Source organism: Akebia trifoliata, chromosome 3, assembly GCF_017979445.1.
Source record: "Akebia trifoliata isolate Shusen 1 chromosome 3, ASM1797944v1, whole genome shotgun sequence".
NCBI classification, from domain to species: Eukaryota; Viridiplantae; Streptophyta; class Magnoliopsida; order Ranunculales; family Lardizabalaceae; genus Akebia; species Akebia trifoliata.
In genome coordinates this window covers 41,994,877-42,018,745 of record NC_141377.1, presented here as the reverse complement: position 1 = coordinate 42,018,745, position 23,869 = coordinate 41,994,877, and the positions used below count along the sequence as shown (strand labels likewise).

Genomic DNA, 23,869 nt, shown 5'->3' with positions numbered 1-23,869 from the left:
TCAAACATATAGCTAATGAAGTCTTGAAACTTACCCATCACGGCGAGTATATCTAAATTTTAATCTATTTATTTGCCTCCTCCTTTTATTCAAAATTATTTTAAAAATAAGATGTCGACATGTACATCACAGGTCGTGATGGGTGACCTTTGTGCGCGCTTCACGCTTCTCCACGGTCCACACACGTGTCTCCACATAGATCAGTGCACCCTCTTTTTCCGAAAAAAAACAAACAAAACTTTGGTCGTATGCGAGGTTTTGGCTGTTTCAAGATTCGGCTCTATGTGATTGCATGTGCTTTAGGAGGGTTTCAATTATAAGTTTCGGACAAATTTGTAGTCAAGATATTTAAACCTTAAAAAACAAACAAACAAATTTAAAAAAAAAAAAAAAAAAAAAATGCTAAAGTGAACTCAAGATTTTACTTCCTATCTCACTTTTTGACAAGAAAGTATATAGGAATTATAAATGCTTTTCATCGAAAACATCTATGGCTTTTGAATATATTTCCATGTCACGAAGTGAAATGTGAGGTACAATCTTAAGGTTACTTCAACACGGTTCATTTAAAAAATAAAATGTCATTTCAATTTGAACATGTTTTTAAAATTTGAATATTGAGATGATTCAAACAAATTATTCCAATGAAGGAGGTGATTGAACAAGATGGTCAATGTGAATCATCCATCACACTGACTTGTCTGAGATCTGAGATGACTCAACCATTATTTTTAATATATTGATCGAAATAATAAAAACACAAAGAAATCAATTGAATATTATGTATTTTGTTATAAAATAATTAAATATTTATTATCTATATTTCGATTTTGTTATTGTTTCCATTGATCGAACTTTTAATAAGAAAAGATTATAATTTTCAAACAAAATATTAATAAATAAATTTAAATGATTTGAACAAGATAAAATGAATCAAACAACTCAACTTAAATTTGTATTTAGGGGGTGAGAGATGACAAGATAATTCTAGGAATTAAAATGGGTTGGACCCCGTTCAGAATGGACTTGATTATGTCCATATTTAGACCCGAATTGTTTATTTGGATTTGAAATTGTATTCGGATGTAACTCAGATCCTACTATATAAAACCACATCCGAATCATTTTACTTTCACTTAATCTGGATTCGAAATTGACCCAACCAAAATGTTTGATTTTGATCGGGTCAAGTTGGATAATTTCATATTGTTCAACATTTTTCTTCTATACATTTTTGCTAATTTACGATTCTATTTTATAATTATAATTTTTTTTTTTTTGTAAGAGTTTATGTTATATATTAAAGTAGTAGAAAAGGATATTACAAAATAAATAAAAAATAAAAAATAAAAATTATTTTCAAAATAATATAGCATTTGAATCTTGGTGGATATAGGGATGGATCCGTATCCAACCTGGATTGAAGGATGTCAAACCATATTCGACCCATTTTTTTATTAGGACATACTCTAATAGCCCATACCCGATAAATGAAATCTCAAATCCGATCCACTTATGTCCTGGATAATTCTCTTTAAAATCAAGTACCGTAAAGTTCATGGATAAGATAGTGATTTCCGTGGACCACTCCCTACTTGGCTCATGATTATTTATTGTTATCATATTTGCAAATGGGATAATTAATTTGACATGTTTAATTACTTGGGAAAAAAGGTCTTCTCAGAAATAAGATAAAAAATCAAGACAAAAGCTTAAAAATGAAAGTTTACTTCAAATGTCCTATCACGTCGGGCAATCTTCTTAAGCTAGGGAAATAATTTTCCCAACATCAAAAAATATTTATTGTCTTAGGCAACTAGAGAATCAAAAGTTGATAAAACATTTCCCCTAAGAAGTGATTTTACTACTAACTTTCCTTGCAATTGTCAAATATTTTCCTACATCAAAATATTTATTGCTTTTGGGAACTTGTCAATCAAAAGTTGATAAACATGTTCCCCAAAAAAGTTACTTTACTACCAAATTTCCCTACAATTGTTGAGCACTATTAGGGTTGGCAATGGGTGGGACAATATCGGTTTCTCAACTCATCTGACCTAATGAGGTATGCATATATAAGAAAAAAAAAAAATTAAAGTTCCTCAATCCTCTTATAATGAGGTATTATATATAACTGACCTAGTATCTACTCAAATTAAATTAGGGTACAAGTTGAATTCAAATATCCTTTAAAAGTTGGATAAATAATCAAATACAAATACAGATGTATGCTTCACATGACCAACAACCAACCCTAAGCACTTGGTTCCATAAAATTATTTCACCAAAATATAAAGATGAATGTCAAAATTCTAAACGAGATAAAAGTTTAAAAATTAAATTTTGGAGTTTTCCCCGTGAAATCATCAATATTAGGGATGCTCTTGTAAAATGCAAGTTCTTGGCCAGAAATCGACATCATTGATTAGTAGTGGGACAGTGACAAGTTTTAAATTTTATCCAAAATGCTTAAAATACTTTCTTACAATTAAAATTACTAAAATGCCATAGATGTTTTTTTTTTTTTTTGAAAAGAAAAGAAGAAGAAGAAGATAATATTTAAAATGGATCAAATCAAGGTGTAGATTTTTTTTTTTTTTTTTTTTTTGTTGAATTAGTTCATTCTTTAGGATTATTTGTTCGTCAATTTGGTCTCTTTATTAAATCATATCATCCCTTCAAGGATTTTATTAAAAAATAGGGTATTTGAATAAAATTTTCTTGTAAAAAAGAAAATAGTAGTATTTTTCCCACATTGTGAAATGTAAAATGATGTATACTCCTCTAAACTTTCATTGACTTGGTCAAACTGTTAATAAATACGTCACTTTCTTAATATAGATTGAAAAATATTCAATCCCATTACCCATATAACATGATTAGTTATTCTTTAATTTTTTAAAATTATAAAAATATCTTTTTATCATGTTATCTACAAAATCATCTTAGTAAATATTTATATGGTTAGTTCTTAATTAATATTTTAAATTATAATAAAAAAAGATTTATAGTATATTAACTAGTAAAATATGATATAAAATTAAATTATTAATTTAAAATTTGTAAAATACTTTTTTAAATTACTTATAAAAAAATTTAATCATACATAATCCTAATTTTTACAATACATGTGTGTATGCACATCCACTAGTCCCAAATAATGTTTCATCAAATTCGAAAATCCACACATTATACTTGCTAATTTTAAAACCTAAAACAGAACAAACATGCACCTAATGTGAACAGCCTTAGATTCTAATTCTTTCAACATCAATTGTCTTCAATTAAAATGACCACATCCATAAAAATTGTTTGAAGAATTTTAGGGAACATTACTTAATTAACCCCAATAAAGGGTCTTCCAACTAAATATCTCCAATTGTGGGTGATAACTTAATATTTAATAATCCATTTAATACATTTTCTCATTTTAAGGACAAGTTTTCGAGCATGCAAAGCACACTTCATCACCTACGACTACTATTATTATTAGTATATTTTTTGATGATAAATAAAGAACTACGAATGTAAAATGACATACTCATAATTTTGAAGATTTAAAAGTATTTTTTTTAAATATATTTCAATAATTTGTGCCGAATGGATGTATCATGAAGAATGACATACTCATAAACTTAAAGATTTAATCATAACTTTGATATAAGCTCTTGTATGTTATTATTAAATATTCATTTCAATTATTTAATGAAAAATTTATCCAACATTAAGTTCAACGTTCAAAAAATTAAAAAAATATCAAGCTCATCATTGGATAAGTCTTCATGAAATATCTAAAAAGACATATAATAATAAAAAAATTGACGTTCAAATTAAAAGCTAGGTTTGATTAAAGATTGAATGAGCTCATCACTTGTTGATTTTCAAATGTCAAGTTTGACATTTTCTAATCTTTCACGTCTCAAGTTTTCCATTAGATGGTCTTCATGAAATTTCTAAAATATATAAATAATAATAATCAAAGGAATTGATGAAAAAAATATTTAAAAACTAAAATTATTAGAATATCATTCCCTACTCATCATTTATAGCCATTGTCATGAATCATTGGAATGGGTCATATTTTGCATTAAAAACTTAGATCAGGTAAAAAGGTTTTGTTAACGTGTGCCTTAGAGCACAAGTTAAAGTGCAATAAATACACATTGGGAATAAGCATCTAAGGGTGTTTTGATAAGAAAATTATATTTTTAAAGTCATTTTCGTTACAAAATTCAATTATGAAAATATATTTTTTTCATGGAACATGTTAAAGACACCCTAATTATTACCTAAGACACTCCATAACCAAAGTTTTTGTCTTATATGGGTTAAAAATTTTCGAAATAAGTTGATTTTTGATGAGGATGATCTCTATTATAAGGAGATCATCCTTACCAAAAATCAACTCATTCTGAAACTTCTACCCTCATCAAAAGTGCTTTAAAAAATAAATAAACGATCCACGATTCTTCAATTTATTGACGGGATTAAAAGTTTTGGAATGGACTGATTTTTAGTAAGATGATTTCCTCGTTATAGAGATCATTCTCTTAAAAAATCAGCTCATTCCGAAACTTTTAACCTATATAAAAAAATGATCAATTGTTGGGAGTGTCCTAACTAATAATTGGGTGCCTTTAACATGACCGTTATTGCACACGTTAACAAGACCCCAGCTCCTAAAATAGGTGACATAGGATATTCGAGGTGCTACATTAAATAATAACTCACACAAAATTATTCGGACAACACTTCTATTGGTGGACCACTCATGTCCTAATCCAACTGTGTCTTTACTCAGCATGTTCCCACGTGTCAGGCACGACAACGACGCAAGTTCTCTCGTGCAATCGTGTTCAACCAACGATTTTCAATCCAACGTAGCTCTCTTAATTCTTAAAAGAAAGTATTTGCTCACAAACTTTTTTCTCACAGTCTCTCCACTGCATGACACGTGCAGCTTATCGAGCTAAGTTTTGTAAATTTCCGGATGCTCAATACACGCGGATTAATGTTATCGGTCAGTCTCGGACATGTGTACACTGCAACCTCAACAATCTCACGCCACGTCACCATATTTACCTTTACGTTGAAGATGAGAGAACTTAACTTGTAATTTTTAAACCAGTCGTACCAAACTAACAATAGTTTTCAATTAGGGTACGATTCTCTATGATCCAATTGCCTTAATCCCTAATCTTTAATAATTATTAAAAGCTCTCATGTTCGCATCTCTTTAAATACAGGTTTTCTAACAGGCTAACGTGAGCCTTGTAAGCGCACCATCAGACAGCAATGCCTCAGAGACGAGAAGAAGAACGCAGCTTGTTAACCACTCGACTTCCTAAACCAGAAGAAGATGAAGATTCGGCTTATCAAACAAGCGAGAAAGTTTCGATTGTTGATGTCGATGAGACAGAGACATCAAGTCTGATCTCAGAAGATTTCTCTGTAACTCCACCATTTTCATGGAAGAAGCTTTGGTTGTTTACTGGACCTGGGTTCTTGATGAGTATTGCGTTTCTCGATCCTGGGAATCTCGAGGGAGATCTACAGTCGGGAGCGATTGCTGGGTATTCACTTCTGTGGTTGTTGCTTTGGGCGACTGTTATGGGGCTTTTGATTCAGTTGTTGTCTGCCAGACTTGGTGTTGTTACGGGAAGACATTTGGCTGAGCTTTGTAGGGATGAGTACCCGAATTGGGCGAGGTTATTGTTGTGGTTTATGACGGAGTTGGCTTTGATTGGGGCTGATATTCAGGAGGTGATTGGTAGTGCCATTGCTATCAAGATTCTCAGTAATGGAGTTTTGCCCCTTTGGGCTGGAGTTCTTATCACCGCATGTGATTGGTAAAAAATGAATTTTTTTTTTCTTACTTCTTAGATGGAATTCTGTTTCTTTATTTATTTATTTGTCTTTTATGAACCAAGTTTATGTTTTTATTTTGGTTTGTTGATCGAATTGGGCTGAATTTTATAGGAAAGTAGGGTTTTTACTTTTTTTTTTTTTTAAGTTCAAAATTTTCTTGAAGATTTCCCATTATTGAGTATTCTGGGTTTTTTTTTTTTCCATGGACTATAATCAAATTTACATATATGGGTTTAATTCAACTTTGGGGGTTTTGTTTCCTTAAAAAATTTTTTTAACAATTCTAGGGAGATTAAATTGCATTTTGAGTACATTTATTTGCTCTGGTGGACAGTTTCATCTTTTTATTTCTTGAGAACTATGGGGTGAGGAAATTGGAAGCTGTTTTCGCTGTTCTCATTGCGACAATGGCACTCTCATTCGCTTGGATGTTTGGTGAAACCAAACCTAGTGGCAAGGAGCTTCTGATAGGTATTTGGATATAAATGTACTTCCTTTGAGTTATTTTATAGTAGTATTATTCTTCGTTATAACTGCAAGCACAGCTGAATTGGGTTCTTTTTGTAGGTGTTTTAGTCCCCAAACTTAGCTCTAGAACAATCCAGCAAGCCGTGGGAGTTGTCGGTTGTATAATTATGCCTCACAATGTATACTTGCATTCAGCTCTTGTACAATCTAGGAAGATTGACACTGATAAGAGAGGTAGGGTCCAAGAGGCCCTCAATTACTACTCCATTGAGTCTTCAATCGCCCTCCTCATCTCCTTCATGATCAATCTGTTTGTGACAACTGTTTTCGCTAAAGGGTTTTATGGTACACCACAAGCTGATAGTATAGGCCTAGGCAATGCAGGGCAGTTCTTGCAAGAGAAATATGGGGGAGGACTGTTCCCAATTCTCTATATATGGGCTATTGGGTTATTAGCAGCTGGGCAGAGTAGCACCATCACTGGGACATATGCGGGGCAGTTTATCATGGGAGGTTTTCTCAATCTCCGTTTGAAGAAATGGATGAGAGCATTGGTCACACGAAGTTTTGCTATTGTTCCGACTATAATTGTTGCTCTTGTTTTTGACACCTCCGAAGATGCATTGGATGTTCTAAATGAATGGCTGAATGTGCTTCAGTCGGTTCAGATCCCATTTGCACTTATTCCACTTCTTTGCTTGGTTTCCAAGGAGCAGATCATGGGCGTCTTTAAGATCGGTCCTTATCTCAAGGTAAGCTGTAATTTATTTTCATATTGACCATAGTTGTTATTTGTTACTATTTTGATTGGTGAACATCTGGTGCATTATAAAACTGCCAGCTATATTCCTAAGGATTCAGGAACCTTTGGGGTATGTGGTTGATCACTGATCTTGAGGCAACCTCAACCTGTAATATTTGTGTGGAGAAACGGCTTTAGTAGAAATTTTCAACATTTAAACTTCTCTGAGTTGCCTTTATTAAGCCATCAAAGTTGATGTCGTAATTGTCATCATCAATTGAATTGTCTTCACTGAGCTTCCAACTTTGATATGAAAAGGTTAAAGATGCTTCAAATACTTGTTCATCCCCATAGTAACTTGCGACTCAAATTGTCTATATTTTGTGCTTGTTAGTGTACCAGGATATTATGAAATTATATTTGTATGAACTAATCTAAGAGTTATCCCTTCATATTAATATTCTAAAGATTAGACGAAGATAGAACCAATTTACTCTAGTAATTATTTTTGCTATTATATATCGTTTCTCTCTCTATTCTTGCTGGATGCATTATGATGTAGTTGAAATAAGGATGTTAAGATAGATAAGTGGAAAGAATAGGAAAGATAAAATTAGAAATGAATATATTTGAGAAAATGTAAGAGTAGCTCCAATACGTGATCTGCAAAGTCAATCACATGGTTTGGGATTATAGAACAAAAGTCTATTATAGTCCCAATTTGAAGAAATATTCAAGTTGAAGGGTCTAGAAGAGAGAGAAAGACCCAAAAGAACATGGATGGAGATAACAAAAGTAGATATGAACTCATCATCAATAATGTAAGACTTGGCTCTGGACACAGTAGAATGGAGGAGTAGGATTCATTTAGCCGGTCCCAAATCTTTGGGATAACGTTTTGTTGTTGTTGAATATAATAATTGTAGATACGTGAGGTTCAAATCTTTTTGGAGTTTTGATTTCATTTACTTGGGTTTTGGAGTCGCCACCATTCAAGGAGTTTGGGTGTGAATGGGCACCACAAAATAATTTCTTTGAAATCCTTTTAGGCTTGTAATGGCTCACTTTCAATGGGTAAGGAAATGTCTACCTAGAGATTAGGTAAGTAGGCTTGAGGGACAAAGGAAGGTGTTAGGCACCTTGTCCCTCCCATCTATTGATGGTTACCAAGGGTATGGTCGTAGAATGAACATGAAAACTACCTTTTTGGTTTTGTCGATAGAGGGGATTATAGAGAAATTAAGGGAAAATGAACTATAGTTTAGTTTAGCAATTGGACAAATGGAAGCAATGTACAAGCCATTGCTAGAAGTAGGTGCTTGTTGGATTTTTTTTTTTTTTTTTTTTGGGCTTGGGACTTTTGTGGAAATCCACTTGAATTTCACTAGTTTAAGCCCTAAAGCCTTATTTCCTATATATGTGCTCCCTTTGGGGTCTTTATTTGTTGGTTTGGTCCATAAATGATGTTCATAGGTTGAACAAACCTTGTTGGAGCCTAGACATTATGCATGAGAGTGTTATCTACTTGTGGATAATTTTTGTTGGCTTTAGGAGTTAGATATAGATTCATAGGAACCTACACCTTAGCTCAAAGTCTTTTGAAAGTTGTGAGTGTGTGCATGGTTGTGTATACATGTATGGGCTTATAAAGAGAAGATTGCCTCAAAGAGAGTTTACTCTCTAGCTCTTAAGCCATAAAGAAAGCAATTAAAACGCAACTAATGCTAGGAAATGTAAATTGCAAGGAAATGAAATAAAATAAAGACATCTATGGTTATTGGAATTAAAATGCTCTCATAGAGCTTGTTGAGGACTTATAGGGGGAGATTACCTCACAAGGAGGGATTACTCTTTACCCCCAAGCCTTTAAACTAAGAAACTAGAGATCTGCATTACTTAACAAGAAATAAAGATAGCTTGAAATAAAAGAGTACTTGAAAGTAAAGAATGGGAGAGATAAGAATGGGGGAATTAGAGGGGAGGATTGCTAGCAATTAACTTCTCCCACCTTGGTCTCTTTTTATTTTGTTTGGCTTCTAGGGAGGGTGTGAAACTATTTAGGCAGAATTTTGGGGGATTAGGAGAGCTTAGAGAAGGTTTTTTGACAGAATTTGAGAGTTCTAATTCTTCTACTCTCATTTTCCTTGGATAGGGGTTCTATTTAGAGGCTTTTGGGAGATCCTTGGGGATAAACTTCTCCAGAGTCTTAGAGTTACCAATAAAACCTCATCGAAAGACATCAATTGCCTATTGCCCACTAATCAAATAGTCTTTGATTGTCTTTTACACTCCTATGAGTCTTAGCAACCATGATGATCAATGGATAAGAATGTAAAAGACAATAAGGTTCTAGAGAATTATTGAGGGAGATTAAAAGAGTCCAAAGACCTTAGCTTTGAATCAGTCTAGAGAGAAATAGGCTAAGTAGCTAGTAAATTAGTGATTGGGTTTTGGACTTTTTGGTCACTTGGCTTAGTTAGGTCTCTCTAACAAACCGAGGATAAAGAGGTCTTTGAGAACAAATTCTAGAGCTTTCTCTAGGTAGGATAGAATGATCATGGGCTCTTGAATTGAGTCAAATTATATTGAATTACATGGAATCCTTTTGGGTTATGAAGATTAAAAAGGCATAATTGTGAACTACCTCTAATGAGTCTTAAAAAATTGGGTTAGAGAGGTAATTCAACTTAAGTGGGGACCAAGCAAGACCTGGGGTCAAGATTAGAAGAATAGGAAGATTACAAGAAAGCTTTGGTGGGAAAAATTATGCAAGGTTAATACATGGGTATTAAGGGAATTAGGAAGGTTTTTGTTGAGGAAAAAGCGAATTAAGTGGGGCTTATGAAGTCGTTTCCTTGACCAAATCTCGTGCACACATGGGCTGTATAACTGCCCAACTGAATTGGCTCTAGATGAGCAACGGCTAGAACAAAAGTGCATTGCATGTAGGTAAGCAAAGATCAAAGCAAAATAAGCATGTACACTACCCAAAGGAAGATTAGAACAATGCATGACTTGTCCATTTGGTGACCAACGACCAGGCAAGCCTATGCTTGACCGTTTGTCACAAATGAGCATGCAAAAATCAATTTTTTTTGTTATCGCTTGATTGGTTTGATTTGCTTAAGTGGGCTCCACCTAATTGATCAAAATTCTCTCAATTTGATTCTTTTCGCTAGATTTGATTGAGTTCTCGGGCTTATTCGATCAAATTGGGGTGTTTACAATAATCATAGACATAGATCTTACAATTTGAGTGTCTTAATAAATAGCTAAATAAATCATCATTTTGGCTTCCCATGGACGCTTCCTACCTCTTTTGACTATATTGGATGCGATCGTCAAGATAGGGAACTTTTGATACGTTTAGAGAAGGGGGGCAAGGATGAATCATTCTACTTTTGTAGTTTCCAGTGCCATCATTCTTTTAAGTGGATAAGTTTGCTTAATTCATTCTCTTATTACTTGCTATACAGTTCAAGTTGCATGGTTTTCCTGCTTACTAGAGAACAGGTGGAAAGTTATGCCATCTTAGTACAATTAACAGAAACTGAGTTATTCACGGTATTACTGAAATTGATTACCACAGAATATTAGTGCACATGTCGTAATACTAATACATTTTGTTGGAAATTTTCTGTAGTTTGTAGCATGGATTGTAGCTGCTCTGGTGATGGTGATCAATGGTTATCTTCTGCTAGATTTCTTCTCTTCTGAAGTGAATGGACTGTTGTTTGGCTCCATCGTATGCACTGCCACAGTGGGCTATGTGGCTTTTATTATCTATCTTGTTTTACGTGACGGTGCCCTTTCCACATGGTTTGCTGCAATATGCCCTAAGAGGTTCACAGACACTGAAAACTGACCGTATAAACAAATACGTTTCACCCTTCTCTTTTACCTACAAAGATCAGAATCATGACTACCCTAAGTTGTCAAATTGCAAGAAGTTTGTCCCCCCAAGTTGCTCCATTACAATTGAAGCAATCTCAACCATGCGGCAGATCTGTAAACGTAACTAGTTTTGTTTGTGGAATTTAAAGCAAAGGGGGGGTATTATTGCGCTTGTGTGACATGAACCAACTTGGATGTGCTGCTCTTTTTGTATCATTAGACATGGATATCTTTTATCCCTTTCCAGATGATGAATGTTTTATTTTCAGTGGACAACTTAGTGTTTCTCCATTTCCCTTGTAAAAGATCCAAAGTAGAGTATTCATTTCGAAGTGAATTTGGAAAAAAAAATGTAAGGGGGTTTATCAATGTAGCAGCTAGATTTTTATGAGTAAAATACAGTTGTCTATTTAGCAAATCTTTGGTTTCCAGACTGGCCGGACATAGTACCCTAATGAAACGAAAGCATAGGCTCTTGGCCCTCATCTTTGCTTTCTGGACAGAGTGGTATCGCGTTAAGTAGATCCCAACGTTCGGGTTGGGGCTTGGGATAAGTTGCAAGTATCCCAAAAATTTCACAGGTACACCAAAGTGTTCGGGAAGGATTCAACTATTGGAGAGGTATCCGAATGTATTTGTGGCACACATAGGACTTTTATAAGGTAGTCCTGAAAAACTCCAGGTTGTAGGGGATCTGGTTATTGGAGGTTGTCCTCGGGGAATCAAATTGATCATTTCTAGATTTTCTCTATTTGTATAGTAAAATTCTCAATCGTGAGTGTTTCTTGTGCGGTTCGTGCAAGGATTTCCTCTTTGGATGGGATTTAGTTTGTGGAGGAGGGAGTTAATCTTGCTTCTTGCATTCTTCTGTGAGGCCATCTTTATTTATTAAAAATAAAACTCCTCGAAATTTTTGTGATTAATGGGCCAAGTTTGAACCAACATTTGAGGGGAAGTGGATTTTCTCCAAAGAGAAATCCCATCTGGACTTCTTGTCTCTAGCGTGTTCTTGCGCTTGATAAGTTTTCAATGAATTATGTTACCCAACTATGAATGAAAATGGCCTCACAAAGAAGCCATCAAGAAAACTATTCTCTCATGTATTTGGTTATATTTTTTTGGACTCCGACTTTGAAGCGGGCAGCCCGCTTCAAAATTTGAACAAACCCTCCTTACAAGACACATGGTGTTTTGAAATTGATTTCATGCCCCTACATTTCCACCAAAATTTGGAACACCTCCTTGAAATGCCACATGTAATCCAGTTGAGAGGGTTTCTTCAAAATTTTGAAGTGGGCTGCCGGCTTCAAAGTTTTTTCCTATTTTTTTACCCAGCCCACTTCATTAAAGGAACTCCATGGATTCTTAAATGCCTACTGTTGGAAAAATCTGGTTTATGACCAGAAATCTACCTTGTTCAAGTGGGTCAGTTTGGGCCCAATTAAAACAAGGTTCCACATATTATTTTAGGTGGGTCTGGGTGTGAATGTATTCTTCTCATTGAGGAGAATCAAGATGTTTATTTAGTTGTCTAAACCATTAATATGTGAATGAAAAATCGGCTCCAAAATACCCTTACTTGTGTGTGTAAAGTAATTTGTAATTTGATGAATTTTTTACCTCATGTGGGTGCGCATGAAACCCTCGTTAGAGGCCTACTTCAATTAGTTAGAGGCCTACTTCAATTAATTTATCCACAACTCGTGACTCTTCATGAGATGTGAATAGTGGCTGTCGAAACAATCATATCCAAACGGGTGCTTCTCCAAATAGTGTCTGTCCAAAGAGGTTCGACCAACTCTATAAATTCACATTCATTCACTCACTCTTGCCTTTGTTTTCTTTGAGTTTGTTTTGCTTCTTTGAGAGTTCTCTTGCAGTAACAATTCGTTAGAGCATACATACTTGAAGTGCTATCTTGTGTATGTGTGAAGCATTGTATACTAAGAGACAGATGTTCAAAGATTGTTGACACCGTGCAAAGGTGAAATCTATCTTAAGAGTTAAGACTATTGTGTCCAACACAAGTCTCGTTCTATTTTTCTTTGTTGCTTCCCATCGGTATTTATATTTTAATTATTGTTTAAAACAAGATCTCTCCTTTCTCTCATGTGTATCTTATATAACTATCACACCACACATTTATAACACCTACTCCATTAACATCAAGTTGTTATATACCTTGGTTTATAACAAGGGCAAACATGCATGCACACCACGTTTGGACTCGAGCCTACATGTAAACTTTGTCTAAGAAAAAAGATTTTTTTGTCAAAAGTTCAATTATCTTTTTTTTTTAATATCAATTTTTAAATATATATCATGTCTCGTTAATTTTCTCAGGTACCTCAATTTAAATTACCAACTTATCCCTCAAAGGAATTGTTTTGCAAATGTTGGAGTGTTTATTGGCCAGAGAACAATGTGGTTATTAGTGTCTGAAATATTTCATTGTAATTGATAGAAATTAATCTCAATTTCACAATAAAAAAAACTCATTCTTGCCTTCCAAGATTAATGAAAAAACTAAAAAAGCTAACCCCTCTGGCCAAGATCATGCCTCTGGAAGTCCTTCAATGATTTATCCCAAAAATTACCAAGTGCATGTGTGGGGAGGGGACTGCACATGCCCCGAGCATTAGTCGGGAGCTCTTAGAGGCCTAGATACCCCAATTCAAAAGAAGAAGAAAAAAAAAAACTAATAAATTTTTTTGAAAATCAAAAGGGAAAGTTTTATAAATTTCTAATTTATTTTCTGCAAGTGATCTTCCTCTCCCCCTTTTTACTGATTTTGTTTACTAGAATACATTATTGTTGAGTTCAATAATTTTTTGTACGAAATTATTAATTTATAGAAAAAAAAAATCGTTGAATCTTAAGAAGTGTTCCTTATTATCTAACAATGTTTTTGATTACTAGAATACATTATTGTTGAGTTCAATAGTTCTTTTAACGAAATTACTAATTTATTGGAAAAAAAAATCATTAAGTCTTAAGAAGTGTTCTTTATTACCTAACAATTTAAGTCAAGTGAAAAAAGTATATGACATTTAAGTCGAATGAGCTAAGCTTGAGCCTCAATCCACAACCACCAACTGATAAATCCACTCTTTGGTACACTTTTAATCTCACTAATAATCTATATTCTTTTTACAGAAAACACACCATCCCCAGAATGTGCTTTTAATAACTTTTGGTCCTGAACTTATTAAAGAATATTTGGGCTTCTGATCTTCAGAAAAATAAGTAAATTAAAGGACTAAAAAAAAAAACAAATCAAGCTGATTTTAGTGTGCTAAAAGTTATTTATTTCTTCAACAGGGACCCTTTAATATAATTTTTATTTTTCAAGGAAGCTGTTTGGAATTTGGTGTTGTTTGCTTAATAGGGTTTTGTTTAATTATCCGCAATAATTAAATAGAAAATCTTCCCAAAACCCATACCTCTGCTCCCAGGCTCACACAAGAGCCAGGTTTTCCAGAGATTTTAGGGCAGAGATTAAACCCAAAACTTGAAATCCAATTTTTTTTTAAAATCTGCTTAGCAGAAAAATCTCTGTGATTTTCATGAGCCATCGTGGTTGAAAATCCTCCATTGCTGAGAGTGAGAGAGGGACTTGAGCTCTCAAATTCGGAAATCGCCATGAACGTCCCTATAATCGGTGAGTTCTCTCTATCCTTCTGTTTGTGTTTTCGTTTGTACTAATTTTTTCTGGATCCATGCATGGCATCCATGGAGGATTTCTGCCCCTCTTTCGGTTTCCAACCTTTTTTGTTTTTGTTTTTGGATTCTGTCAAGATCCGTTGCAGGGAGATTTTCCCGAAGTGATAGAGGAATTCCTGGAGAATGGAGTCATGAAGTGCATCGCCTTTAATCGCCGAGGAACGCTTCTAGCTGGTAACATCTACAAGAATTTATTTCTACTGTTTTATAAACCTCTATAATTCTTATTGGTAGAAAGGAAAATTTGGCACATAATCTAGCTGAATAGGGATGAAAAAGATTGGATATTGGACGATTTAACATTATAATGGGAGATGTTATGGACTTGTTGCAGAGTCTCCAAATTTGCTGTTAAATTCGTTTTTTTTTTCTCCCCCTTTTATTTTCGTGCTAATCCAACCACAATAAAAAGGGAAGACAAATATTACGTTGGACCCTCTGTTTCACATACATTGAATTCTAAAGGGGATTTCTCACCAAGACTGGATGAAGCAAATGGAAATATTAGGATGAGGGACAGTTGGCCTTAAAAATAAAGTACATACTGCTTATAGAAATCTTCTTTTACTGTAACATGGTCTGTCGTTGCAAGACCATGACAATCAATATTATAGGGGGGTTTTGTTGTCGTAGAATCAAAGACAGTTTGAGCATTCTGGGCATGTAATTACGTTTGATGATGTGGACTAATAAGAGATCTCCATTTGGCCACAAATTTGTGAGAAGGTTGAGCCAAATAAGACACGTCTTGTGTCTCTAAACTTAATAAATCCACTTAGCTGAGGAGTGGTTATAGTCGAGACATGCACATGTTAACTCTCCTGAATACCAGAGAGGACTTAGCCAGAGTGACACATGGCAAGTCAAGAGCACTCGGCTGAGCACAGCCCTGTGACCCTTTCGTTAAGGAAAGATTACAAAAATAGCAAGAGAATTAGAATGAATCCTAATAGAAGATTTCCTGAGATCTTAGGATTCTAATTAGAAGATAATTTTAATTAAAAAAAGTTCTAATTCAACACTTAATTAAGAAGATAAGAACGGGAAGATCCTGATGACAAAGGATGACGAATATCTGCAAGATTTCATGAAGAAGGTTACCAAAAGTAGAAGGATTCTTTAAGTTTATAAATCCTAGAATCAACACACAAGTAAAAGACCTTTTTTACTCATTTTCTAACCCAGTCCTTTAGATTTTTTCTAACTTGATTGTTGGAGGGTCTTGATTTGGGAAACCCTCCTAAATTTGAGACTTTTGGCAAGAATCAAAGGGAGGATCTTCATTGAGATTTGAGTCTAGGGGTGAGATAAATTTTTTACCTTCTAGCACGTGCCGATCTATTTGTTTGAATCGTGTAACACTTATTAGATTGGCAATCGAAGTAGTATAAACTATAAATCATAAGTACCAAATTTATTGACCCGTCCACTATTTGTAACTTGATAGGGGTGGCAATGGGTCGGGCCATGTTGAGGTAAGGGTATTCTGAAAATTTATCAAACCCAAACCCGACCCATTTAATAATCATATCAAAAACTTGAACCCGAACCCGACACCTTTATTAAATAGATAACATGATCCAACCTTTGTAACCCATTCAGTAAAATTCTATTCTTAAGTGGAAAAAATAAGTTCCATTTCCACTACCAAATTTTTTTCCGTACTTCTTAAAATTTTGTCCTCTACATCCTTGTGGCATCGATTCATGATTTTGGATGACACAAGGTGATGCGGTAAGGAAACTTTCCTTACTTAGTATGGAAAATGTTTTTTTTTCCCAAACTAAAAACTTAACTCTTAATTATTGAAAAATATCTTAAAGTTCTATCTATATTTTATAAAATTTGAAAAAAAAATGTATCATGAAAAAGTTATACAAAATTCTAGTAAAAAATGAGTAATTTAAAAAAACCCTTAAATTATTATTTGGGATACCTAATATGTTTCATGATTTAAAACGAAACATTGATGACACAATAATTAAACGTGTCCAAACGGGTTAAGTGGGTTGACATGCCTAACCTAGACACAACTTGTTTAATAATTGTGTTAGACGGGCCGACACTATTATGATCCACAATTAGGCTTGTCCCAAACCCACTAATTTCATGTCTTTTTAGAGTCGTGTTCACGAATCGTGTTAAAATAACCACCCCTAAACCTGATGTAGCAAATTAGGTAGCTAAACTTGGGTCTCTTATAGCTATTCTAGATTAGATTGAGATTAGTATCTAGTTGAAAATTTTGATTTGCTTAAACATTTTTTAATCTTCATCGCATGTGTTCCTCAAATTTATGAAACTACACCAGCTTTACATTTTTATCCTAAAACTAAAGATTAATGAAATCTTGTCACGTATGGAACTATCAGTCCTACTCTTCCATTAATTCCCTCTAAAGCCATATCTTTTGTTTTATGCAAATGTGTTTTTATCTGCTTTTGTTACCTCAATCCACATCCTTTTTGGTCTTTTATATATATGTTCCTTATAACAAGAGTTGCTATAGGTCTATGTGCACATTACCAATGGCTACTCCTACTTTCACAAATGCGTTAACTAATTTTTTATATTCCCTAGTCTTTCCACTCATTTGTCTCAATATATTTGTATTTACTATACTTAATTATGAATATGTTGTTTCTTGATTGCCCAACATTCTGCTGCATAAATTATAGACGGTCTTATTGACGTTTTAAACTTATAGATCAATACTCACTTGCCTTAAACGTTGTTGTGGAAAAAAATTCTATGGTTATTGATGTAGGAAGATGGGGGGGTATTGGGTTAAGGATTTGGGTTGTAGGGTTTAATTTTGACGTTTTGCAATTATTGTATTTTCAATAGGGTAAGGGAAATGGTTAATATTGAAGTTTGTAAGTTAAGGATTAGAGTTTAAATGAATGGGAAAAAGATTAAGGGTTGAGGTTTGTAGGTTTCAAGAATCAAGAACTCAAGAAAGTTTGAAGAAAAGAAAATCAAAAACAAGAAAGAAAATTCGAAGAAAATAAAAAAATAAATTAAATTAAATAAAATAAAAAGAGATGGGATAGAAAGATAGAAACTTAGAATCACACCAAGGGTTTCTTGGAATCACATCAAGAATCATAGAGGACTTATTCCATTTAAAAAAACATTCTTTATTCATAAACTCCCTTTGTTAAAAAAAATCCAATACATTAAAATACCAAATAAATAATTTTAATTTTCGTAATTTTCTCTCTCATAAATTTCTAATCCTTATAAACTTAAAATAGAAGACACTAAATTTACCAAAATTACCCTTAAACATTACACTAAGACCATGGGCTAATAAAACATGAAAATAAGCCCCAAAAACAAAAAATAAATAAATCCCTAAAAAAGAAAACTAAATAAAAATAAAATTTACTCTTCAAGCTTTGATGTCTCCATTAGTTATTCAATTTTTTGTTTTTGATAAGTCAAAATAAACTTATTAAAGAAGTGGTCGAGATGACCAACTAGAAAGATTACAAGAAAACAAAACTAAGTAATCGAGATACTACTGACCCATTCCCATCCATCCATACAGTCCTCAAAGAACACCCCCCCCCCCACCCCCCGAACTCTTTAAATAACTTACACTAGAAAAGAGAGAGAAAGAGAGTTGTGCATCCTCCACCTTCCCTTCAAAGTTTTGACCATCCGCTCCCTCCAAAACCCCCCCCCCCTCCCCCCCAACAAATCGCTAAAGGGGATAAACTCCACAACAATGGAAAATTGTTGAATATTGGGAAGTAATTGTTTATTTTAAGAAATGACAAAATTGGTCATTTATTTTATTATAATAGCTAGTGTTATACCAGTTATTAATTGTACAGTTTACTGGTTGCTTCCCCTTAATGATGGCACAAGTCATTGTTACCGGAGAAGGTGTTTGCTAAGTTGGTTAGAACCCGCGTTCGCTTACTAATTACCATAGTCACCAAGTCAAAATATGGGTTTACAACAGCAAGAGAAAACTTCTTTAAAAAAATAATAGATAAAAAAATATTAAAAATTATGTGTGTATATATAGTACATTAGACATTTATTCTAAGTTTTCAATGTATCTTTGAGCAAAAAAAAAGGCAGTCTTGAATATCTATGCATGTTTACACACATACATTTTATGATCCTAAAATAGAGTCTAACCATCAACATATCTTTTGAACAAAACAACACACCATTAAAAATATTAAAAAACATAATATCAAGACATAATCATCAAATCCCCTACTAAATGACATTTATGAACCGAATTACAAAGTTACAAACAACTATAAGACCACAATAATTAATCACAGGACCCCAAAAATGGTTTATTATTAATTATATTTATTTAAAAAAACGTGTTTAAAATATAAAAGACACATTTAAAATGCAAAAAAACACGTTTTTTTTTTTTTTTTTTAATTGTTAGTGGCACAAAATTTTTTTAAACGAGATTTTTTTCTAAAAAAACGGAATTTTTGTGAGCACCAATCTTGCTTCCCTTGCAAAAAAATGTCTTTGTTGCAGGAGTGTTTGCGAGTAACACTGGGATTTACTGTATAAATGAAAACATCATCACCAACAACATGAATCCCATTTAGTCATTCAACTCTAACTAGAGCTATATCTACAGTCAATGCATGTGTCTTCCTGTGTTTTCTCACAAACTCCATCCATAGCATTTTCCTCTCACTCTTTTAGAGACTTCAACTTGGATCAAAGGGTTCATTCTCACTGTTGCTATTAACGATCTTCCTTGCACATGCTCAAACTATTTCCAATGACTTTCATATATTTCCTCTCCTGTTGGAGCTGTTTCTAGTTATCGATAAATAGACTCTTCTCATTTTTTCTTTCCTAGGTTTACCATTCATCCATCTGAACAGTACATCTGCCATACTCATTCCTTTATTATCTTGTTTATTGAATAAATGAAACCAATGGTGCAAAATTAGGGAAACGTTTTCCCTATAAATGATACACCCTCTTCTACAAGAATGCTTGTATGTCGTTGCTATACTTTCTTATAAATGAAAAGTATAATACTGGTCAATAGTGGTCTCTATATACCATGTGACTCTTCAAAGAGAAATAGGTCAGGTCACCATTGAAATGAGCTTACGGAATCATTTGCATAGCATGTGGTTGTTAACTAGTTATCTGTATTTGAGGTGCTTCATATCAGTAAATTACAAGCAAATTAGAGGTCAATCTTGTCATCATTGTTGGAGGATTGCATCATAGTTCGTCTGAAGACAACAGATTGTTTAAGCAAGTGATTGTTGCCTTATTATCATACAAATCTTACATAATCAAATGATGCAGGCTCTGTTATTGTTGAAAATAAGGATCCTGTTCCTGATATTACTATTTCATAAGCTGCTAACAGCATGTAATTTGCAAGAGCAAACATATTACTATTAGGCCTCAGACTAGTCAGAGTATGCTTGCTCGGGCTTTGAAGTTCGTGTTTCTTCCTCTCTTGATATTTCCTACATTATAGGCCATGAGTTTTCTTGAAACCTTGTCATTTTTGCATATTTGATCATTTTCCTTCGTTTAACTGAGTAGCTCCAGCTTACACAATTCATTTATTTGTGCAAAGGAGCATTGGAAATTGACTGTATGCATGCTATTGGTTCAATGTTTTGTGATTTCCCTTTCTTCAGTCCATTGTTGTGGACATGGAAGAGGTGGTGCTGAATCAAACATGCTGTTGATTTTGACAGTTGGGAAGGATGGACACACAACAGGGAAAAATGATATAATTCCAGTCTATTGATGATGTTAACCTCTATGGTTGTGTTGGCAAAGCAGATTGATATAGAATAGTTTGGTTTGATTTGTAGCAAAGATTAGTTAGTATCTGGGTGCATTCATGATAGCTTGATGTGATGCATCATTACATCCTGCCTCATCTTCCTCCTGACTGAGAGTTTCTGAAAAGTCATACATAAAATTGTTGCAAGTGCCCCTTGTACTAATCTATCAGAATTTATTTTAGTTTTTTAAGATGTCTGATTTTTCTGTATTAATATTTTTTTTTTTTAAATTCATAATCTTTTGTTATTGTATAATAATCTGTTATTTTTTTCAGCTGGGTGCTCTGATGGAAGCTGTGTTATTTGGGACTTCGAGACTCGGGGGATAGCTAAGGAGCTTCGGGACAAAGATTTTGTTGCAACCATAACTAGTGTCTGCTGGTCAAAATATGGTCATCACGTACTTGTGTCAGCCACCGACAAATCCATGACCCTTTGGAACGTTGTCAATGGGGAGAAGATAATGCGTGTGACAGTGCAGCAACCCACATTGCATGCTCGTCTCCATCCAAGTTCACGCATTCCATCTGTCTGCCTTGCATGCTCTCTCTCATCTGCTCCCATCCTTGTTGACTTGAACACTGGAAGCACAACAGTGCTGCCTGTTTCAGTGTCTGATACAGACAATGGTGATGTTCCTCTATCGCGGAACAAGTTTTCAGATGGATCTCCTCCTTTCACCCCATCTGCTGCATGCTTTAACAACTATGGAGATCTAATTTATGTGGGTAACTCCAAGGGGGAAATACTTATAATAGATTACAAGACCATTCAAGTGTATGGAATTGTTCCCATTTCTGGGTGTGCTGTGATCAAGAGCATTGTATTCAGTAGGAGTGGGCAGTATCTTCTTACAAATTCAAATGATCGAACAATTAGAGTGTTTGATAATCATCTTCCCCGGAAAGAGGGACCAAGGGCTCTCGATGAGTTGAGCCGGAGCATGGATGAGCTTCATGCTATTGAAAAGTTGAAGGCCGTAGGGTCCAAGTGCTTGGTACTTTCGCGGGAGTTTCAGGATTCCATTAATAGAATACAATGGAAAGCACCATGTTTCAGTGGTGATGGTGAGTGGGTTGTTGGTGCTTCTGCTAGCAAAGGAGAGCACAAGATCTATATTTGGGACAGAGCCGGGCATCTTGTAAAGATCCTAGAAGGTCCCAAGGAAGCGTTGATGGATTTAGCATGGCATCCTGTGCACCCTATTGTGGTCTCAGTTTCCTCAACTGGCTTAGTCTACATATGGGCTAAAGATTATACCGAGAATTGGAGTGCATTTGCCCCAGATTTCAAAGAGCTTGAGGAGAATGAAGAGTATGTTGAGAGAGAGGACGAATTTGATTTGGTGCCCGACACTGAGAAGGTAAAAAAAAGAAGGAAAACTTGTTAAGTAAATTTGTTCGCTTGTTTTATTCTATCTTAATGTCATATTTTTCTTGTGCAGGTTAAAGAGTCAGATGTTAACGAAGATGAGGAAGTTGATATCGTGACATTGGAAAAGGATTCAGCTTTCAGTGACTCAGACATGTCACAGGAAGAACTTTGTTTCTTGCCTGCTGTTCCTTGCCCCGATGTTCCTGAACAACAAGACAAGTATGTTGGATCGTCGAAGTTGGTGGACAGTAATCATTATGGATCCCCGCTTTCAGAGGAAGCTGGACAGAACTGTCTAGCAATAAACCCTGCATCAAGTCCAGTAGAAGGTGATTTTTAGTTTTCATTTCTGTTGAATTTTAGAGTCACTATTTAAAGTTTTTATTGTGTACCACATTTATAATGCAGGTGTTCTGGAATGTATGTTGTATGTTATAATAATGTCCAGACCTGTGTGATCCTTCAAATTTTCAATCTCATAACTAATGTTCTCTTATAAGTTTAATAAGATTGGAAAAAAGAAAGAAAGAACCACTGCATTTGTTATTTTTCCAAGGTTAAAGAATACTTGGTTCTGTTCTTATTTGTGTGTTCCTACTGTTTTATTGATATATCCTAGGCTTCCTTTTATTTGTTGTGTTTTAACATGTCTGTGCTCATGCAGTGATAGGTAATTCTGTTGCGGAGGACATAGGTGTGACAGCATGCGTGAAAAGAAAGAGGAAGCCTTCTGAGAAGGGGTTGGAATTGCAGGCAGAGAAGGGCCGGAAACCATTAAAAAAGATCAAGGCTTCTGGTAAATTATCAAAAATAAAAAACAAATCTGCAGAGGAACAGGATACTAGTAATTGTGCATATGCTGATGATGTAACTGACATAGTGTAGTTGAGGTGCCTTGATATAGTGTAGTTCCTTCGACTTTTCTAGAAAAACAGACCATATAGCAGACTTAATATCAAACCAGAGAGCAGGCAGCATTTGTACCCATAGATAATTCTAACTTTTTTACTAAATATTTATATTTTTCCGGCTATACTAGTTTTGTGTTTTTTTTTTTTAAATAATGGAAAACAAATCACAAGTGAGGCTGATTATTTGGTGTGCTGTTCTACCAAAAGGTGGGCCAAAATGTCATTTGGTCAGGCCATGGCATTTTTGGGACAATGCTGTCATGACCTGAGCTCAGTAGCCCACCTACACTGAAGTCATCATAAATCTGAACTAGTTTCAAGATAAGATGACTTGTTACAGATAGAATCCCATTCTATCTCTACCTCTTTTAAATTATTATTTTTATTTGTAACCTTATATTAGGCAAATTGAGATTCTCTACCGAATTAGCTAAGTCTAAATGTGGTGTAGATAGAATCTAGTTCTTCCTATAATGAGGAATATCATATATCTGTATTATATATTTTCAACCTATCTCTATCTAACTCAGTAGTAAAGTGAGTTGAAAAGATTTAAAATTCTTAACTCCCACCTGTTCTGTTTTAGTGATGATATGAAACCTCCTTGTATTTTAATTAGTGAATCTTCCTAAAGCCCAATTCATTTTTATAGAATTGGTAGTGGGATTTTGGTTGCATTGGAAAGGTCTATTGTAAACTTTAATTGTCCTGAGTTAGTCTATAATTACTCCCTATTATACTTCCTGTGCGTCACGTAAACTATCATTCTTGTTGCTGGATGTCCATAGCCTCCATATACCATTCATATTCAAATCTTTTATTGAATCCGAATACCATGATTTTAAAATGCGACCAAGCTAAATATTTGAAATATAAAATTGTGATTTTAACATTTTTTTTAAATCCAGTTTATGATCGAAAGTTGGTAATATATATAGGGTCAGATTCAAGGGACAACAAGATAGCTAAAAGTTTTAGTAAAATATGGAATGGGCTGATTTTTGGTGAGAACATCATCTTCATAAAAAACAGCCCATTCTGAAATTTCTAACTCCAGTTTACAAGTTGAAGAA

At 34.2% G+C, this 23,869-nt stretch overlaps 2 protein-coding genes across 2 annotated transcripts; both read left to right on the top strand.

The window, feature by feature from the left end:
• The first annotated feature begins 5,167 nt into the window (after positions 1-5,167).
• On the top strand, positions 5,168-11,381 carry LOC147407064 (metal transporter Nramp3.2-like). The gene is made up of 4 exons (XM_086435460.1): positions 5,168-5,849; positions 6,203-6,339; positions 6,436-7,088; positions 10,722-11,381. Exons 1-4 carry the CDS (start codon positions 5,296-5,298, stop codon positions 10,941-10,943), a joined length of 1,566 nt encoding a protein of 521 aa, XP_086291586.1. The 5' UTR covers positions 5,168-5,295; the 3' UTR covers positions 10,944-11,381.
• A 2,996-nt stretch (positions 11,382-14,377) lies between these two features.
• On the top strand, positions 14,378-22,918 carry LOC147407063 (protein RBL-like). The gene is made up of 5 exons (XM_086435459.1): positions 14,378-14,633; positions 14,771-14,869; positions 20,787-21,874; positions 21,956-22,214; positions 22,550-22,918. Exons 1-5 carry the CDS (start codon positions 14,615-14,617, stop codon positions 22,768-22,770), a joined length of 1,686 nt encoding a protein of 561 aa, XP_086291585.1. The 5' UTR covers positions 14,378-14,614; the 3' UTR covers positions 22,771-22,918.
• Positions 22,919-23,869: the final 951 nt, after the last annotated feature.

Excerpts from the sequence above, each read along its gene's own strand:
- LOC147407063 (XM_086435459.1), top strand. Across the intron at positions 21,875-21,955 it reads TGGTGCCCGACACTGAGAAG|GTTAAAGAGTCAGATGTTAA; the intron begins GTAAAAAAAAGA and ends TTTCTTGTGCAG. Across the intron at positions 22,215-22,549 it reads TGCATCAAGTCCAGTAGAAG|TGATAGGTAATTCTGTTGCG; the intron begins GTGATTTTTAGT and ends GTGCTCATGCAG.
- LOC147407064 (XM_086435460.1), top strand. The coding sequence starts at position 5,296 with ATGCCTCAGAGACGAGAAGAAGAACGCAGCTTGTTAACCACTCGACTT. Across the intron at positions 5,850-6,202 it reads CTTATCACCGCATGTGATTG|TTTCATCTTTTTATTTCTTG; the intron begins GTAAAAAATGAA and ends TCTGGTGGACAG. Across the intron at positions 7,089-10,721 it reads AGATCGGTCCTTATCTCAAG|TTTGTAGCATGGATTGTAGC; the intron begins GTAAGCTGTAAT and ends AATTTTCTGTAG.